Source organism: Gadus chalcogrammus, chromosome 14, assembly GCF_026213295.1.
Source record: "Gadus chalcogrammus isolate NIFS_2021 chromosome 14, NIFS_Gcha_1.0, whole genome shotgun sequence".
In the NCBI taxonomy this organism is placed as follows: Eukaryota; Metazoa; Chordata; class Actinopteri; order Gadiformes; family Gadidae; genus Gadus; species Gadus chalcogrammus.
Genome location: NC_079425.1, coordinates 26,072,813 through 26,091,265, shown reverse-complemented (window position 1 = coordinate 26,091,265; position 18,453 = coordinate 26,072,813). Strand labels below are relative to the sequence as shown.

Below are 18,453 nucleotides of genomic sequence, written 5' to 3'. Positions count from 1 at the left end.
AATAAAAAGAGCCTTCTTTTATTGCTCATTATTCCTATCACTCATCCTGGCTCACAGTCTGACCCACACCAGACTTTAGGTACGGATTAACCCAGCCTGTTAACCCCCCCCCCCCCCCTATGTTTAACATGGTATGGATGATTTACCTGGCAACAGTGAAACTGAATTATTGTGTGAAGGGATGTCATGATGGGGCCCCCTCCCCGAGAGATGTCATATCAGAGTCATTTCAGGTATGCATCAGAACACTTCTGTCTCTTTGAATGTGTTTTGGGGGTTTTATAAGACGAGTCTAATTCCCGGTGGCCCGCCAAACACCCCTCCTACAAAGGAACACCCTGCAACCAACAAAGCTCCTCTGACACTATGCCGAATTTCAATAGTCCTGTGCTGCTGATCCAAGACATCACAGCACAGACGCATGACCTCTTCCCTTCGTGGACACATCCCTGCATTGGGTTTTGGGGAGGTCAAATAAGACAACAAACGGTTTAACTCTATACGTAACATTGATGAATGTACTGAGTACCCTGTACTGCTTATTGGGATATTTGCATTGCAGTGAATGAATCACTTCTGATCAAGGACCATTGTTTCCTCAGATTAATCCATGGTGACTTTACAAATCATTCAGAACAAAAAAGTACAATTGCCTTTATTTTATTTCACGATAGCTTTAAGATACCTTTACCCTTAAATGGGTGATTTTCTTCCACCACGTGAGTGTCATAGGCCATTACAAGCCGTTGTACATCCCAAATGGGAATGTCCTTGTAATGGCTAAACAAACGCACTGCTGGTGGCATTATATAGCGGTAGAGCACGAAGGGGGCTTTTGGAACTGAAGCCCGAATCTCACTTCAAAAGCCCCGGATCCTTTAAGTCTCTTCCTCTTATAAAAAAGAAGAATAAGAAATTCCAATTAACGTGACAAGACATGGGTTAAAAGAGATAATTTGATCCAGCAGATCAATCTCAAATGGACTAGAATGCAGGAAATTGCATCTAATAAATATATTCTTAGATGGGGTAAGGGGTAAGCCCCAGATGGTCACAATGTATGGCTGCACCCTATATCACCCCTCTAAAGGAAATTAAAGTTGAAAAAATGGAAATCTATGGAAACCCCCACATATGTTAGTTTAACATTGACTTCATCTGAATTGTTAGTTATTTTTTTAGAAAGATAAGAGACTACATCCCCTATGAGTATTCTGTTTACAAAATACAAAATAAAAATAAACATGAAAAACAATAACATTACATTAGGAAGAGCTGCTTGGAAATTATGTATTTACCTTAGGCCATTCTTACATTATAAGTGTAAAGAATATTCATGAAATTGTGCTTTATTGTATTATTGGTTGCACACTTCTATCTGTTTGAAAGGGTTTGTTTTCAAATTTGGCAAGTTACTAAACAGAAGGATAATTTGATGAGTATGCAATCCCACAGAGCACTTATTAGAATCACAAATTCTCACACCAGGAACATTTTCGATTAGTATTGACAGTACATATGTATTGAATTTATACAAATTTATCTTACCTTCTTCAACTCGATTTTAACTGGAAAGTTAAGTCTGTTCAGCAGCAATGCATCTGGGGACTGATGACATGGGGAACCAAGCTGTTCCTGGCCGAGCTCACCAGGGAGGCAAACATGAATTCGCATTCATGAACGCACGCAGCGCACCCGCAGATGCATGTCTTTTCTAAAGCTTAGGCCTAGACAACTTTTAAAAAAACATACTCACGTGACGCGCCGTGTTGAGGATAATAACCAAAACAAACTAGACACTTAACAGTGTCAGCAGAGTGCAATGCTTCTGAACTTTAATCAAACACGCAGACAAAGTTAAGCTTCATAAAGTAGCCTAAAATTCCTTTGTGGTAATGCAAACTATGCAAAATCATTTGCTTAGAACGTTAATATTCTTTTTTGGCTGGTTTGTGATTGGTTGGAAGGAGTAGCTGCGGCAGACCACCCTTCCTATGTTCAACATGGTATGTATGATTTACCTGGCAACTATTATTGTGTGAAGGGAAGTCATGATGGGACCCCCTCCCTGAGGGACCCCCTCACTGAGGGGCCGTAGATAAAGTGTTGTTCTAAAGTGTGAACGGTGAGGCCCCCCCAGCCCCCCCCGACTACAGCTTGATGCCCCCGGAGGAGAGGAGGCCGTACACCCGGGGGGTCAGGGGGCTGTAGCTCTGGGCCGCCTCGTCCAGGACGTACAGGGGGTCCGCGATGCTCTCTGGGTCGAACCCTTCCTCCACCAGCCTCCTCTTCAGCTGCTTGAAGGTGGAGGTCACCTCCACCTCCGTCTGCAAGGAACACAAACACACTTTTAGAGAACGTTTGTACATTTACAGTACAAGCAGCGGAAGGCTGTAACCCGCTGACCAACATTTGATTCAGCATAGATTCTCAAATGAACAATGTGGACCTTTCCTTTGTCAAAGTTAACAGAAGCTTGTAGATTTGGTTTAACCCGAGCCTTGATTTGATAAACCAGTATTTGTTTTATCAGACAGCTCAACTCATGAAAACGCTCAGAATCTGACAAGTGGGGGAGATGGCACACTTCAAAATGCACATAAAGGCTGTTTCTCAGGCTCAGGTGGCTATTATCACACTATTCTATCAAAGTGGGCCAGCATACTCCTCTAATCTCATCTCAGGCCTCAACCAAACTACTTCTACTACTGCTGATAACGACTGCTGTTGATGTCTTGATTCTTTTCAGTTCACCTTATACTTGTATGCATGTGACAACTCTTGAATCGTAAATCTTCAGTGTGCTTGCCTGCCCCCACTGGTCACACTGTAGAGCTGCACTCCAATCTACTACAACATAACAATGCAGCAGGGAAACAAATGACCCTCTGCACACCAATGAAACCACCTGTAATAGGCAAATTCTATGTTTACATTCTGTGTCCCTGTATCTGTTGGATTGTCTCTGTGTTCAGTGAACCCTTTTCGAGGGATGTGTTCAAAGGCTGTATTTGACCGCCTAGGGGAAGGGATAAGGGCCGGCCACAAACCCCATTTTATGACACCTTGTGGAGCTCCAATGGAAAGATTACCATCTGGTTAACAAAAAATTTGTTTTATTGGGGGACAGCTGCCCTCAGAATCACCTGTTTCCTGAGTCACCTGTATCCTGAGGAGGCTCACCTGATGCTCACCTGTATCCTAAGGTCACCTGTACCCTGAGGAGGATCACCTGTACTCTGAGACTCACCTGTATCCTGAGGCTCACCTGTTTCCTGAGGAGGTTCACCTGTACCCTGAGGTTCACCTGTATCCTGAGGAGGCTCACCTGTATCCTGAGGAGGCTCACCTGTATCCTGAGGAGGCTCGCCTGTATTCTGAGTCACCTGTATCCTGAGGAGCCTTACCTGTATCCTGATGAAGCGAGGCCGGGCGTAGGAGGGCAGGCCGACCACCTGCTGGTACACGAGGCCGCCTTCGAACTGAGCGCCTTCCCTCAGCGTGAGGACGGCCATCCCCGCCCTCCCCTCATGGCCTTCAGGAGAGCAGGAGACACAGAACATGGGTCAGCCCAGAGCGTGTCACGGAGGAGGCGGTGGGAGCAGAACAGAGTGTTTCCTGGTGTTGGTGCTCCTAATGTCCAAGCGGTTCAGAGTGTGGAGGGAAGCAACTCACCTGGGACCTCAACGCCGTAGACGTTGGAGTCTCTCACGCAGCCCGCAAGGGAAAGGGCGTCCGCGACTTCTGTGGTGGCCACGTTCTCGCCCTTCCACCTATTGAAACACACACACACACACACACACACATGCAGACGCACACACACACACGTATTCCTTTAGTCTTGCAATCTTTCCTCAGTTAACTTGGATACAGCACATATAAAACAGCATGCGTGTTCATTTAACTGTTCTCATTTAAGGGGAATTACTTTTAATGACCATTTAATGAACCATTATCCCTTGGAACTGAACTTGTGTTCTTTAGTAGGATCTGTTCATCTGTTCTGTGTGTTATCCCTTCATGTGTTCTGAGTCTGCTCCCCTCAGAGGAGGTGACTCCCGTTCACCGTTCTGAGTCGGCTCCCCTCAGAGGAGGTGACTCCCGTTCACCGGTCTGAGTCGGCTCCCCTCAGAGGAGGTGACTCCCGTTCACTGGTCTGCGCTGCGGACCTGAAGGTGTCGCCCACGCGGTCCTGGAAGTAGAGGAAGCCCTCCAGGTCCAGCCTCAGGAGGTCTCCGCTGTTGAAGTACAGATCTCCAGGCCTGAGGACGTCCCGCAGCCTCTTCTTCTCCGTCTGCTCCTCGTTCCCCACGTAGCCGATGAAAGGAGCGCGCTCCGTGATTTTGGACACCAGCAGCCCAGTCTCACCTACGTAACGAACACACGATATGCATATACATTTCCACAAGTTCATGTGTATAAATATACACACACACACACACACACACACACACACACACACACACACACACACACACACACACACACACACACACACACACACACACACACACACACACACACACACACACACACACACACACACACCTTTAATGTCATCAATAATTTTGAAAGTGCATGAATCAATCGTTTACAATGTATGACCCTTTCTGGAATGCGTCCAAACCGTCCCCTGGTTTATTTCAGGAGGGACATCCTGTTCTAGAACTATTCTGAATCCTGGTGAAACACCGTCCCCACCGCAGGTGTCTCCTGAGTGTCAGCTCAGTTTCTATGATCGTGTTTTTTGGTCATTTCCACACAATCCATATATGAGGGAGAAGAGCGCTGGAGTCGGTCGGGGTGGAGAGGTACAGCGCAGGGTGGGGGCGGTTGAATCTGATCCCCGAGGACGTGCTGATGTCCCGTGGCCGCTGGCTCTCGGTGGAGTCTCGGTGTGACGCGCTCCTCCAGTTTGAAGCCTGCTCACCTTTAACAGCCTCGATGCAGAGGCCGCGGGCGTTCCGCCGGGGCTCGTCGCGCTCCGTGTCGTATTTAACCAGTGAGTACGGGAACAACTTCTACGGGCAGAAATAGCTCGAGTGAGCACATGACAAAGCCCTCGCTGAAGGCAAACCATTGATATCCCGCTCAAAGTCAAGTGAAAAGAAAATGGCTGTTGCACCGTTTAATAAACACAACTGCCCGGAACGAGCTGAATATTCAAACAAACGCCGCTAAGCAGCTCTGTCAAGTGCTTCAGATGCATTTACATTTAGGGCGTTTAGCAGATGCTTTTATCAAAAGAGACTTCCAATAAGTACATTTGAGAAACCACAATATATCTCTGTCTGTACAGTAAGGATGTTCATAGAACCAAGTGCCAAGCACTAACAATCACTAGGTTAACCCATTCCCTGTGTACAACAGAGGCAGCTAGGGTAAGATGCTACACAATGCTAAGTACTATTTTTACATGCCAGGACGTACAACATACAATAAGTGCAGAGGGGAGTTCATATTATCAGACCAACTGTGTGATGGTACGCGGCCGTACGCGGGAGATATCAAACATTCATACGTGCTGCAGGAAGTTGGTGCGTCCGATGGCGCCGATCTTGCCGGTGTAGTTCAGGAAGCCCATGTTCCCCTCTGTGGAGGCGTAGAACTCCCGGACCCCGATGTTCCCGAAGCGCCGCAGGAAGTCCGTCCACACGTCAGCCCGCAGCCCGTTGCCGATGGCGAGGCGCACGCAGTGGTCCCGGTCGTCGGGCCGCTGCCCCACCCCGGGAGGAAGGAGAGAGGACGCCTCTTTAGTCCAGAGAGGCTCGAGAGGTCATTGAGGTCATGTAAAAGGTAAACGGACTGCATTTATACTCTAACCAGTGGCCACTCAAAGAGCTTTACATAATTCACCCATTCATGGACACAGTCACACATTCATGCACACATTCACACCGACGGCAGAGTCAACCATGCAAGGCGACAGCCAGCTCGTCGCGACTCGTGAGCAGTGAGGGTGAGGTTTCTTGCTCAGGCCTGCTCTGCTCCTGAGCCCCACGCTGCCCGTTAATGTATGGACTCGGCGGCGAGAGTATAGCATCGAACACACGTGAGGTCAGCACCTTCTAAAAAAGGGGTTCACTTAGAAAAAGAAAATCCACTGAATGTTTGGTGTCCTGTTACAATAATATCCTCTCTGGCCACACTTACGATAAAACAAACCTACAATATGAAAAATCGTACAGATACCCAAAAGACTGGTTGGCTCACAGAGGGAGCTCCGGTGTCCAGGCCTCTGGATATGGACAGACAGTAAAGGCCAGCATCTATTCCTGTCGGAACCAGAAGGCACCAGTTTAATGGCCGGTAACAGGAGCCTGCTCTGCATGTGACGCGGGGGCTTCGGTTTCAATGGCCATAGACAGTATTTACACTCGCTGCCACGCCCTGGGTTTTCCCTCCATCGGACCTAGTGTACCGGCGACCAGACAGACCAACCGGTGCGGGCGACCAGATTTAGTCACTTCTCCGCAATCCAATCAGAGGCCGAGGATGGAACCGCACCCCGCCCTCATACTTGGTTTGCAATACTTGGAAGTGCGTCACCTTCTGAACCTTTGCAACCAATCGTATCGCCATGTTTCCTTCGGATATGAACTCGGCAGACCGGGGTCACGTTCCTGTTCTGTCGGTTGCACTTGGAAATATGGATATTAATAATACCGTCTAAATGCCACTTAATGGGAAATAACAGGGGGGGTAAAATGCAAGGAAACGACATTCCAAGTGGTTGAACTAGAAACTGTGCTCAGCAGAGCTCAGACCTAGAGCCTGTCCATGAAGGGTCAACCTGCACACCTCTAGCCATCCTGGGGCTTGACCTCAGACGCTCACGTACTGTCAATAAGAAGGACTGAGGAACAACAGCGTGTGTTCTACTGTAGGTGTGTTGCAGAGGATGTAGGAGTGTGTGTCCTACTGTAGGCCTGTTACAGAGCATGTAGGGTCTGTCCTACTGTAGGAATGTTACAGAGGATGTAGAAGGGTGTGTCCTACCGTAGGCCTGTTGCATAGGATGTAGTGCGTCTCCTACTGTAGGCCTGTTGCAGAGGATTTAGGAGGGTGTGTCCTACTGTAGGCCTGTTGCATAGGATGTAGGGTGTGTCCTACTGTAGTAGGCCTGTTGCATAGGATGTAGGGTGTGTCCTACTGTAGGCCTGTTGCAGAGGATTTAGGAGTCTGTTTCCTACCGTAGGCCTGTTCCATAGGATGTAGGGTGTGTCCTACTGTAGGCCTGTTGCATATGATGTAGGGTGTGTCCTACTGTAGGCCTGTTGCATAGGATGTAGGGTGTGTCCTACTGTAGGCCTGTTGCATAGGATGTAGGGTGTGTTCTACTGTAGTAGGCCTGTTGCATAGGATGTAGGGTGTGTCCTACTGTAGGCCTGTTGCATAGGATGTAGGGTGTGTCCTACTGTAGGCCTGTTGCAGAGGATTTAGGAGGGTGTGTCGTACCGTCTGTAGAGTATGTCCTAACGTATGTAAGGTGTGTCCTACGCTGTGTCCTACCGTAGGCGTGTTGCAGAGGTACCTCAGCACCTCCCCGATGTACTGGATCACCGTCACCTTGTGCCTCCTGCAGTCCACCCAGAACTGCGAGGCGGAGAACTTCCTCCTCAGGAGGATGCATGAGCCTGGATCACAACCAGAGCAGAAACAAAACCAGAAGCACTTCAACGATACAGTTCACTTCTCACTGTGGGAAAGTCGGTGTAAATTGGATCAATTCAGCTTGAAGACGCTGCAGGGATGCTTTTAGATTTAAAATGCAACAGCTGTCCGTCAGCTGTTGGGGTGATGGAACACTCCGTCAGAACATCTGTTCTGTGACCCCCGCCTTCCTCTGATGAGTCGATCGATCCTGAGCAACAGCTCCCCCTCTGGCGGGTGGTGGCAGTGCCCCCCACAGGGAGGACAGAGTAAGAGAGGGAGGGCCGGTCTTATTGTCTGCTTCTTTTCTAATTTGTGCTTCTTCTGCTCTGAACTGCTGCTCTTCTCCCAACTTTATAATCGTAACCATAGCCCCTCTTAATGTTTACCTGAGACAGTAAGCTATTTCACATGACTAAATGGGATTTACTTAGTAATCATATGGATTCAGAACATTTTACATAACTTTATAATCTTGATAAACCTATTCTTCCAATCCTTCATCAGCCCTGCTTAAAAAAACCATAATATCAGCACCTAAGTGCTGTTGGTCATCCAATTACATCACTGCTGCTACAATCAAGGCTGCGAACGGTCATCAAACACATTGAAGTGTTTGGTTTCAGCCGGGAATTGCATGCTACACATACTTATTACCTCTCAGACTCTGACAAGCTCTCAGGAGGGTCAGCCCACTGAGTGCTAGCCGTGCTGCTATCTTCATTGACCAACAGCGCGGTGAACTCTGACCTATTTAGGGAGAGCACTTGGTAGTCCGGCAGTCTCGGCCTGGTTCCCCCAAGTTACGGGTTCACCGCTGACAAAAGGCCTTTCATGTGGTTTCCATGGAGACGGTCGGGGGGACTGGGGGACTAGTGGGGGAACTGAACAGGCTCAGCTAGGTTTACTTCAGGATAACCCAGTTAGGCATTCTCAGAAGGCCTTGATGATAAGGCTTTGGATTTAAACTCTGAACACGGCAACACCTGCTGCGGCGTCACAGATCCCAGGCCTCACGTCACTTTCACTTTGTTTGTTTAAAGGATCGTTCTGATGAGGATGTATTAAATGAGACATGCGGTACACAACCAAGACTCTGACAGAAAACCACGGAAACAGAAGCGACCGGAGTGAGAGACTCCCCTCGCCAACGAACATCTACCGGGATCGGGGTTCCACTTCTGTCAGAACCCTTTCTCCCATTTCCTGTTTCCTGCGGGGAGACCGGGAGCGAGGGAGGAGCCTCTCACCCGTCTCCACGGCGACCATGGCGCAGATGACGACTCTCACCCGTCTCCACGGCGCCCACGAAGCCCACGAGGAAGCCGGCTGTGTGGTAGAGCGGCAGGTTGAGGTAGATTACATCGCTTGCCGTGACGCCGTTGGACGCCAGGACGGCCAGCGCCATGAGGAGCCGGTTCTGGTTGACCACCGCGGCTTTGGGGAGACCTGAGGCACAGGGAGAAGGAACCGGAACCGGTGTGGGTGTGTGTGTGCGTGTTTGTTGGTGTTTGTGGCCTGCACTGGCCAAAAAAAAACGGAATGGCCACAAAGTTTTTGTTCTGGAGGAATGCTTTAGTATTGCTTCAAATAGATTAGAAGTAGAAAAACAAATCTAGAGGTCTTCATTAAGGGTTTACAAACCAAGTCAGACAAATCCTTAGACAACAATGTGCTGCTTTACCACTCAATTCTTATTTGATAAATGGATTAATAGATAAACTGTGGGTTATGTAGTTGATATAAATAATAAAGCTTTCTACTACAGCACAATATATTCAAAGTGTGTCTTCCTTTATTTGGCCCTGGACATAAATACATGACAACATCACTTATTACTCACAAGCTTCCATATACGTCATAATAATAATAATGGGGTCAGCCATGTTGCGGTGATGTACGACGGAGGCTGGTACCTGTGGTCCCAGACGTGTAGATGAGGACGGCGGGGCTCTTGAACGTGACGTGTGATCTGAGGGCCCGAGGCAGGGGGGCGTCGGAGGCCTGCTCCACCTCGGAGGAGAAGCTCTCCATCCCGCTCACGTCACAGTCCCGGGCCATCAGCAACACGGTCACACGCTGCTCCCTGAGCGAGGACAGCACCTCTCCCACAGCGTCCTGCAGCTCTGGGGGATACAGGAGGCAGACAACGCATCTGGCTTAGCGACTTTATCTGGGGTAGAAGTAGGCCTGAAGACCATTTACATTTACATTGAGGGCATTTAGGAGACGCTTTGATCCAAAGCGACTTACATTTGTTAGAAGAAAGGGGGGGGGGGGGGGTGTAAGGGACGAGGCTATGCAGAGTCCAGGTGAACTCTGAACAGGTGAGTCGTGAGCCTCGAGTCTCTTGCGGAAGCTGGTGAGCGACTGTGTGGACCTGACGTCGGCAGGGAGCTCTTTCCCCGGTGCCAAAACAGAAGAGTTTTGACTCTGATGATGGACCTTTGCTTGCTCCTAGTGATGGAGGTGGAAGGCCATCCATGCTTTTGACCTCTTTATGCAGTTCATGGCATCTCTTGTGTAATGCATGGTCCCTACTGTCTGCTACTGAGCGCTGACCTACTGTCTGCTGTCCTACTGCTTGCTACTGGGCGCTGTCCTACTAACTGATACTGGGCGCTGTCCTACTGTCTGCTACTGGGCGCTGTCCTACTGTCTGCTACTGGGCGCTTTCCTACTGTCCTACTGTCTGCTACTTGAGGCTGTCCTACCTGAGGCTGCGATCAACACCGTGGCGCTGCTGCAGCTGAAGCAGTGCAACAGGGACCTGGAGCGGATGTTGTGGTTTAGGAGCGCAGCGGGGGATCCCAACTTCGCCAAGGCCAGGCAGATGAACATAAAGGCGGGTTCGTTCCCCATGAACAGCGCTACCGTGTCCCCAGCATGGTACTGAGGGTGACGCAGGAGAGCGTTCGCTATCCTGTTGCTCGTCGTGTCCGCGTCGCGGTAGGAGAAGCGCTCATCCTCGAACACGATGAACGTCGCATCGGGACGCGCGACGGCTTGCTCCAGAAAGCGGTCCAGAAAGAGGAAGATTGGTCTCCTCCTCCGCCGAAGGATGTAGGTCTTGGATATGTTGATCAGCTTCACTAAGTAGAAGGCATCCTTCCAGAAATAAGGGCACAACGTTTGGAGTAAGAGTGGGAATATTAATAAACTCGCCACACATATCGAAACCACCAACATATTGGCGTCGTGCAGATCTGGTGGTTCAGGGCGAACCAAAAGTTACATAAATCGGGATATTCTCCAGTTTTCCCCACTTTTGGTGGAGTGGGCGGGTTGATTCCTGAGCCCCTGATGACTGCCGACCCCTCCTGTCTTCCGCATTCCTCTGGAGCTCTTGTGTTTCTGGAGGTTTGAACCAGGTTGAACAAATGTGTCTAACAGCTTTTTCAAATTCAAAACCGTTTGGCAGTGACAGCCAATCAAACTTGACGACAAAGCCGCCAAACTGGAAGTAACCCTGTTCTCAGCAACTCTTTAACATATCATAGCCAACTTGGTAGCAGCAAAAATTAGTTGATGGGAGTCCTATTCTGCTTGACCCCCACATTGCTGCTCGCAGCTATATTTGATGTTGTTGTTGTTGTTGTTGTTGTTGTTGTTGTTGTTGTTGTTGTTGTTGTTGGCTCGGGTTCAGAAGAGGTGCAGGGCTCCCATCACCCTGGTGAGGGTTTTAGCTAGGTGTTGATCAGTAGAGTCATGCGCTGATGACAGTTGAGAGAAATCATCCAAACAGTCCCACCTGTCTTCCAGGTTGAGCATCTTAACCCATGCAGATCGATCATCTAACCAGATAAAGGCATGATCATTATGATTTGATTGAAGGACAAAATTAAGTTTACAATAGATTATTATGAATACAATCATTGTTCACTATATAGGATATCAAAATGTTACTTTGTCTGTTATTTATAACCTGCGTTTGATCATGTTTGTCGGAGCTCTATTAATTTACAATTTTGAATGCATTATTTGCCTGAGCCTCAATGCCAATTGAGTGTCAATACTCAGTATTCATAGACGCTTATCTCACCTTATTGAACTGACTGCTAGTAAGAAGACCTCCACATCCATTCATTGATGACTTCATGACTGAAATGGTTCCCAAACCTTTTAAACTTTTAGGAATGTTTGTGTTTTTAAACTGTACTGTCTCCTCATCTAGAAAACATCCATCTGAACGTATGTCCTTCAAGTTCCATCCATCCATCCATCCATCCAGTTACCAAGTAACACAACCCATGCTTAAGCTACAGAAGGAGGTCAGCTATTGCGTTGTGCTTTGAATCACACACACACACACACACACACACACACACACACACACACACACACACACACACACACACACACACACACACAGACACAGACACAGACACAGACACACACACACACACTAAAACAAATCATTCAATATGAAAACGATATATAATTGTGAAATGATATAGCCATTGTCCGAATGCAAAATATGCATTCTGTTTTTGTATACATAGAGGAGAGCTGCTGTTATTATTGTTATGATCCAGCCCTGAGACCATCACATTTAAGGAAAGCACTCATGAGGTAAACAAAAGGGAGGAATTTGACTTGATAGTCAGCTATCTTCAATAACATGATACACATATGAGCAAAATCGAAAGTAAACTAGGCTACAAAGCAGACCATCAATGTGCCGGCCCCCAACACTACCCGGTTGCCAGGAGCAGGACCGGCGTCGACCTGTAAGGTGAGAAGGCTTTATGTAATCTTGAAGACCCGTGCCAAGCTGCTCCAAAATCCCTGATGACCCACCAGGCCGGACCAGGATAGCCATCCATCCATCTACAGACTGAGGAATACGAGGATCACAAGATGACATTACACATCTTAGTGTAGTCAGGTCAAATACTTATGCTGATTGGTCAATTACTGCATTCGGTGCTATGCATTCTAGTGTGACTACCAGTGCGTTTGAATACCAGTGGGTTTGACTACCAGTGCGGCTACTGGTGTTATTACCAGTGGCTCAATAGTGCCAATCGTCCGCCTTTGTCGATCCCTTTTGTCTTCGAATTTTTGTCTTTTACACTCCACCACCCCCCCCCCCCCCCCCCCCGCAGGGAGACCCCCGAACCAGTTTCCAGGTCTGTTTCCAGGACAGACCTGGAAGCTTTAGGCCTGTCACTGCACAGTGGGGGGGCTTGAACATTTTCTTTATTACTTTTCATTTATTTGCGGGTTGAGTGCTGAAGTATTTCTTTGATATCTTTTATTTCATTATTTGCACGTGGTCTGCTGGGATCGTTCTTAGATTTTCTAGTGTTTCTTTTCTATTGGTTAACTCCAACATTAGACCGAAAGACATTGGTTTGATCTCAGGATGTGTTTGTGTACTGAATCAGGATAAGCAGTGAGTCACGCGGTGAAGCCCAGTCCTATAGGTTACGTAGCTCAGGCCTCAGACAGAGCAGCTGTAGAGTTCAGCGTTTCAGCGCTCACACAAGGAAAGGCCTTGTTCTGCAGCAGACCTGAGAGTCTATTGGCTGTAATTATAATCAACCTTTTAAAGTATATACTTATTATACTACATACTATACAAATAATAACCAATCAAGAGAGAGTGAGTAAAAGACTGCCTTTTGGAATAGAAAAGTAAAGAAAAGTAATAGGTAGACTAAAATGGATCAAAAGGCCTAAGTCAGAGTTTTGTAGAGGGGAGGTAATGTCAGCAGTCACTTAGGATTTGGGTCATAAACGGTGGGACCAGTCAAGCCAGGAGCAGGTGGTGGGACTGCCATCTCATGTGGAGACCTCTGATAGGCATTATATATAGGTCATATATATGTAATATATAACTTTATTATTCGAAAAAACTTTTATCCTAAGACTTTGAACCCAACTCTATGTGCACAGTAGGCCTAGATTTGTGCAATCTTTCCGATGCTTGTCTGGGGTATTTGATGTAATTTGCGCGATATTATCCTCGGAAACATTTGACGCGAGTAGCCCTACTTGATAAGAATTTGCTGGCGTAAGGGGTTGAGTTTCAGGGTGTATTTTCTCAAGTCACGTTGCCTCATAACTCAGGGCAACCAATGGCTCTGCAGACACGTAGGCCTACTGCTCCCTATAAAGGAGCCAGGCGCTGGGCAGCGTTCATTCAAGCGAGAGGTCGTTTCTGAGCCGCTGCGAAGCCACACCACTCCACTCCACCTTTATATTTCCCAACAATTATTGCACCGGACAATGCTGCGAGTAAGATGTCTGAGAGGAGGTAGCAGGGGCGCCGAGGCTGCCCATCTGATCGCAGCTCTGGTTGGTATTCCGGTGGTTTAGGACGATTCCAAATTCAAACATTTAAACCCATTACGCACCCGAGACCAGGATAATAAAGTCACCGCGCTTGTGAAAAAAAAAAAGATGTCACTGCTCTTCCGCTGCAAAAACCAAAGATTCTAAATATCTGAATGTTGTGATTGGTTTTTCTGGATTTTTTTTTTTGTATTCGTTTTTTGTGTTGTTCTGTTCTTCGGGACTGGATTTGAGGGGATAAAGAACCCTATCACAGAGGAATTGAGGGAATCCAAAGATAGGATACTTGCATTTGTTGCGCGTCGCTGAGTGACAGGAGCCAACTGGCGTCGCAGATGCTCGACCTCAGTGACACCACCACTGCGCATGCGCCAGCTAACCTACTGTCAGCGCTTTCCGATAACGTTTCATAAGGATGACCAAACTCTGACTTCAACACAATATGCTTTATTCAATGAGTTTTGATCCGTCGCCTCGTTGGGAATCTATTTGGAAACGCATGTTTAATTTGCATTCGCCAAGTATATTGCCTGATCTTGGCTGATAGGCTGTACTTAATTGTTTCAGCTCATTGGTTTTTCAAAGTATGTGCTTTTGATTAAGAAAAACGATGGCTACCGGTTAAGTGAACGACCCTTCCTCCTCTCTTATTTGATTGCTAAAAATCCTTGTAATATTTGATCCTCGTTTGTAAATTTATTCCAAGTAGCCTGTATCTCGGTTGCAGGCCCCTTTCCCCCGTTGACTCACGTTCTGATCATCTCTCTGCAGCTCGGACGGTCGGCGAACGGGTGGGTGCAGCGGGCGTTCCAGAGCACCTCCATCGCCGCTGCCGCCCAGCCCCGAGCCGAAGGCCCGGTGGACCCTGTTTCTGAGGCCGTGCCGGAAGAGTGCCCCGTCTGCGCCTACAACGAATGGGACCCGTTAGAGGAGGTGATCGTGGGGCGTGCGGAGAATGCCCAAGTGCCTCCCTTCAGCGTGGAAGTCAAGGTAGATGAGTTCACTTCAAATGTGTGTGCGTGCGTGTGTTTATGTGTGTCTGTGTGTGTGTGTGTGTGTGTGTGTGTGTGTGTGTGTGTGTGTGTGTGTGTGTGTGTGTGTGTGTGTGTGTGTGTGTGTGTGTGTGTGTGTGTGTGTGTGTGTGTGTGTGTGTGCGCGCGCGCGCTTGGTACGTGTGTGCGTCAGTCATTCTGTCTGTCTGTCTGTCTGTCTGTCTGTCTGTCTGTCTGTCTGTCTGTCTGTCTGTCTGTCTGTCTGTTACCACGGGTTTGTTGTTCTGAAAGGCAAGGTCGTATTTCACAGCGTTCCTGCAGAAAGAAATGTCCCGTGAAGTGCTACTGAATGGACAACATGGTTAGAGAGAAATGCATTGATCTGTTCAAATGTGGAGAATCAGATCCCCTTATGGGATGGACGTGCAAACCAAGTAGGGATGGAGTTGGAGTCTTTCTGAGGTGACAGACTGACTTTATGAATCATGTTTTCTTCACACGCTGCCCGGTTTGTTGTTGACAGGCTAACACGTATGAGAAGCACTGGCCCTTCTACGAAAAGTTTGGGGGCCAATCTTTTCCCAAGGACCACTTGAAGAAAGCTGTTGCTGAGATCGAGGAGATGTGCAATATCCTGCGGCACGAGGGCGTGACGGTGCGCAGGCCGGAGCCCTTGGACTGGTCAATGCAGTACACCACTCCGGACTTCACCTCCCCAGGTGACCACCGGGGGGAGCGCTACGGCTCGGTTCTTAATTGATCCTAGACCGTTTTTTAAAGGGCTCGTGTCATGCCCAAGATGTGGGTGTGATTAGCTGGTACAAGCCGTTTGACACAGGGAAGGAATGATTTTCATAGTGACGTCACAAGTGGGCATGTCCTCCCAGATATATGAGGGATACATTGCGTACAGGTGGACACACCCACTATGAAAATAATTTCTTGTAACACTTTGTAATTGGTCGCTGTTCCTCCGACTGGATTCAGTCCAGTGACCGAACACAATAATGGAGTAGTTGAGGTGTCTGTGCTGATGCTGACCGCCTTGTCCCTCCCCTCCGACCCGGGGCAGGTATGTACGCCGCCATGCCCAGGGACATCCTCATGGTGGTGGGCAACGAGATCATCGAGGCCCCCATGGCCTGGAGGGCCCGCTTCTTCGAGTACCGTGCCTACCGGCCGCTCATCAAAGAGTACTTCAAGAAGGGGGCCAAGTGGACCACCGCCCCCAAGCCCACCATGTCCGACGAGCTCTACGACCAGGTGGGTGGATCCCGAGGAGGGTTGACTTTTATGTTTGCTTTAGCTTTCTGCTAAATCTTAAATACATTGCACTTTCTAAAAAGCTTTTTTAACTTTGCCTTTATTTTCTATTTTAATAAAAAAATGCCTTTCTATTTTACTAATTTCTTTGCATTTCTTTTCTTTTACTTATCTATTATTTTATTTTATTTTATGATAATGTTTATATGTGAAGCACTTTGAGTCTGCCTTGTGTATGAAAAGTGCTTTAGAAATAAAGTTGCCTTGCCTTGCCATGCCTTGCCTTGACCCCCAGGAGGGGGGACGTTATTGGGGTACACCCCCAGGAGTGGGGATGATATGGGGCTCCTAAAATGGGTCTCTCCATCGTTTGGTAGCATCTTCTCCTAGCTATCTCTGTTGTGTACGGGGAATGGGTTAACCTAGTGATTGTTAGTGCTTGGCATTTGGTTCTATGAACATCCTTAATGTACCGACAGAGATATATCGTTCTTCTGGGGAACGATGTTCTTCTTCTGATCTATGCACTTATTGTAAGTCTCCTTGGATAAAAGCGTCTTCTAAACGCCCTGAATGTAAATGTCATTGTGGGCAATGACCGGGGTGATGGATTCTCTTATATAACGTCTCGGGGGTCTCCTCCGTCTCCCCCGTCTCCCCCGTCTCCCCCGTCTCCTCCGTCTCCCCTCTCTCCCCAGGACTACCCCATCCGCACGGTGGAGGACCGACACAAGCTGGCGGCCCAGGGCAAGTTCGTGACCACTGAGCACGAGCCCTGCTTCGACGCCGCCGACTTCATCCGGGCCGGCAGGGATCTGTTTGTTCAGAGGAGCCAGGTAGGACCGCCCGGGACCGCCCGGGACCCCCGCAGGACCGCGCAGGACCCCCGGGGGCCGAGCGGCTCTGTCCTGTTGTGGGCGGGGGTTGGCATGTTTACACACACATTCTGACCCGACGGCGCTCCGAACTTTGGGGCTACGTTCTGCCGGATCTTGAGGGAGGAACGCTCTGACAATCCGGAGATTAGATAAAGAACGCCTGCTTATTTTGTAGCTGCATCTGTCGCAGAGGCTCTGCTTCGTAGAAGGGTCATCTTTGGGTGTAGATGAGTGTCCTACATTAGTCAAACATGAATTTAAGAAATTATTTAAGACATTGGCACACATAATGTTTAATCTAACATGTTAAGTCTAGCATGTTCAATTGGAACCACTCACAAATGGGCCGATGCACTGCTTATGAAATAAAGGATTAGAATGTTTAATGCTTTGCATAAAAAATGACCTCACTTCCTGTCCAGGTTACAAACTACATGGGGATCGAATGGATGCGCCGCCACCTCGCTCCGGATTACAAGATCCACATCATCTCCTTCAAGGACCCCAACCCCATGCACATCGACGCCACCTTCAACATCATCGGACCGGGACTGGTGCTGTCCAACCCCGACCGGCCCTGTCGTCAGGTCTGAACCCCTCGGGACCCACACTACACTCTAGTCCCACAATACTCTAACGCAAAACCCTGAATGAGGAATAACCCCGGACTGGGGCTGTTTCCCAATGTGAAGGAAGCATGCTCAATGGCCGCCCTTTAAAGGACGCTACGTCATAGAACGCCGACAAGCACTGTTCCAATGTTGAGGACACTCGCATTTGCGCCCTTTTCGCATCCTTTATTTTTGAGGATTCCGAGATATTTCAAGAACGCACAGATGGATCCTCAACGAGCCAAAATACCTTCTTTTTGCGTTCACACGCTGCGCAGGATATTAAATAATTGCGCATAGAAAGCAATATACATTGCTTTACACAAGAGAAGTTATTTGAACGTTTCAGAAATATTTTGTGCCGTATTGCTTTTTATAGATTTTTTTTTTAATATGTAAGTAGGTGGTGTTTAAACAAACTACTGTTGCCAATAATAATTACAACAATTAAAATCTTAAAATATTTAACACTGGAGTTATTAAATAACGGAAGTTATATATTAAATAACGGAAGCGGCAGCGCTTCCACACTAGCAAGTCGTTCCAAACTCTGAACGCTACAAACACTAGTAGGCAGCAATCTAGCCTCATCTCCATAGGAAGGATGTGTTCTAGCAAGGCTGCGACCTTCACTTCGGGAGCCTGGGAGTGTAATGTGTTCATGAACAGAGATTGACCTCCTAAAGATAGATACAGATACAGTCTTGAAAATATTTGTAACGGTATGACGAAGATTATTTTCTTTCTTTTCGCCAC

The 18,453-nt window shown here is 48.0% G+C and overlaps 2 protein-coding genes across 2 annotated transcripts in view; one reads left to right on the top strand and one right to left on the bottom strand.

Annotated features, from left to right (window-relative positions):
- Positions 1–1,493: 1,493 nt before the first annotated feature.
- On the bottom strand, positions 1,494–11,131 carry zgc:158482 (uncharacterized protein LOC100009650 homolog). Its single transcript, XM_056607729.1, has 10 exons — positions 10,368–11,131; positions 9,570–9,779; positions 8,944–9,102; positions 7,513–7,637; positions 5,522–5,716; positions 4,931–5,021; positions 4,170–4,368; positions 3,676–3,773; positions 3,408–3,535; positions 1,494–2,327 (listed from the first exon to the last, which is right to left on the bottom strand). Exons 1-10 carry the CDS (start codon positions 10,840–10,842, stop codon positions 2,151–2,153), a joined length of 1,857 nt encoding a protein of 618 aa, XP_056463704.1. The 5' UTR covers positions 10,843–11,131; the 3' UTR covers positions 1,494–2,150.
- A 2,655-nt stretch (positions 11,132–13,786) lies between these two features.
- Positions 13,787–18,453, top strand: part of gatm (glycine amidinotransferase (L-arginine:glycine amidinotransferase)) — a 6,582-nt gene continuing 1,915 nt past the window's right edge. The window contains exons 1-6 of the mRNA XM_056607702.1: positions 13,787–13,956; positions 14,725–14,943; positions 15,469–15,664; positions 16,018–16,208; positions 16,907–17,044; positions 17,509–17,673. Of these exons, the coding sequence (XP_056463677.1) occupies positions 13,888–13,956; positions 14,725–14,943; positions 15,469–15,664; positions 16,018–16,208; positions 16,907–17,044; positions 17,509–17,673 (978 nt within the window). The 5' untranslated portion in view covers positions 13,787–13,887. The remainder of the gene's footprint in view (positions 13,957–14,724; positions 14,944–15,468; positions 15,665–16,017; positions 16,209–16,906; positions 17,045–17,508; positions 17,674–18,453) is intronic.

Excerpts from the sequence above, each read along its gene's own strand:
- zgc:158482 (XM_056607729.1), bottom strand. The coding sequence starts at position 10,842 with ATGTTGGTGGTTTCGATATGTGTGGCGAGTTTATTAATATTCCCACTC. Across the intron at positions 9,780-10,367 it reads GGTGTTGATCGCAGCCTCAG|AGCTGCAGGACGCTGTGGGA; the intron begins GTAGGACAGCCT and ends TGTATCCCCCAG. Across the intron at positions 9,103-9,569 it reads CTACACGTCTGGGACCACAG|GTCTCCCCAAAGCCGCGGTG; the intron begins GTACCAGCCTCC and ends CCTGTGCCTCAG.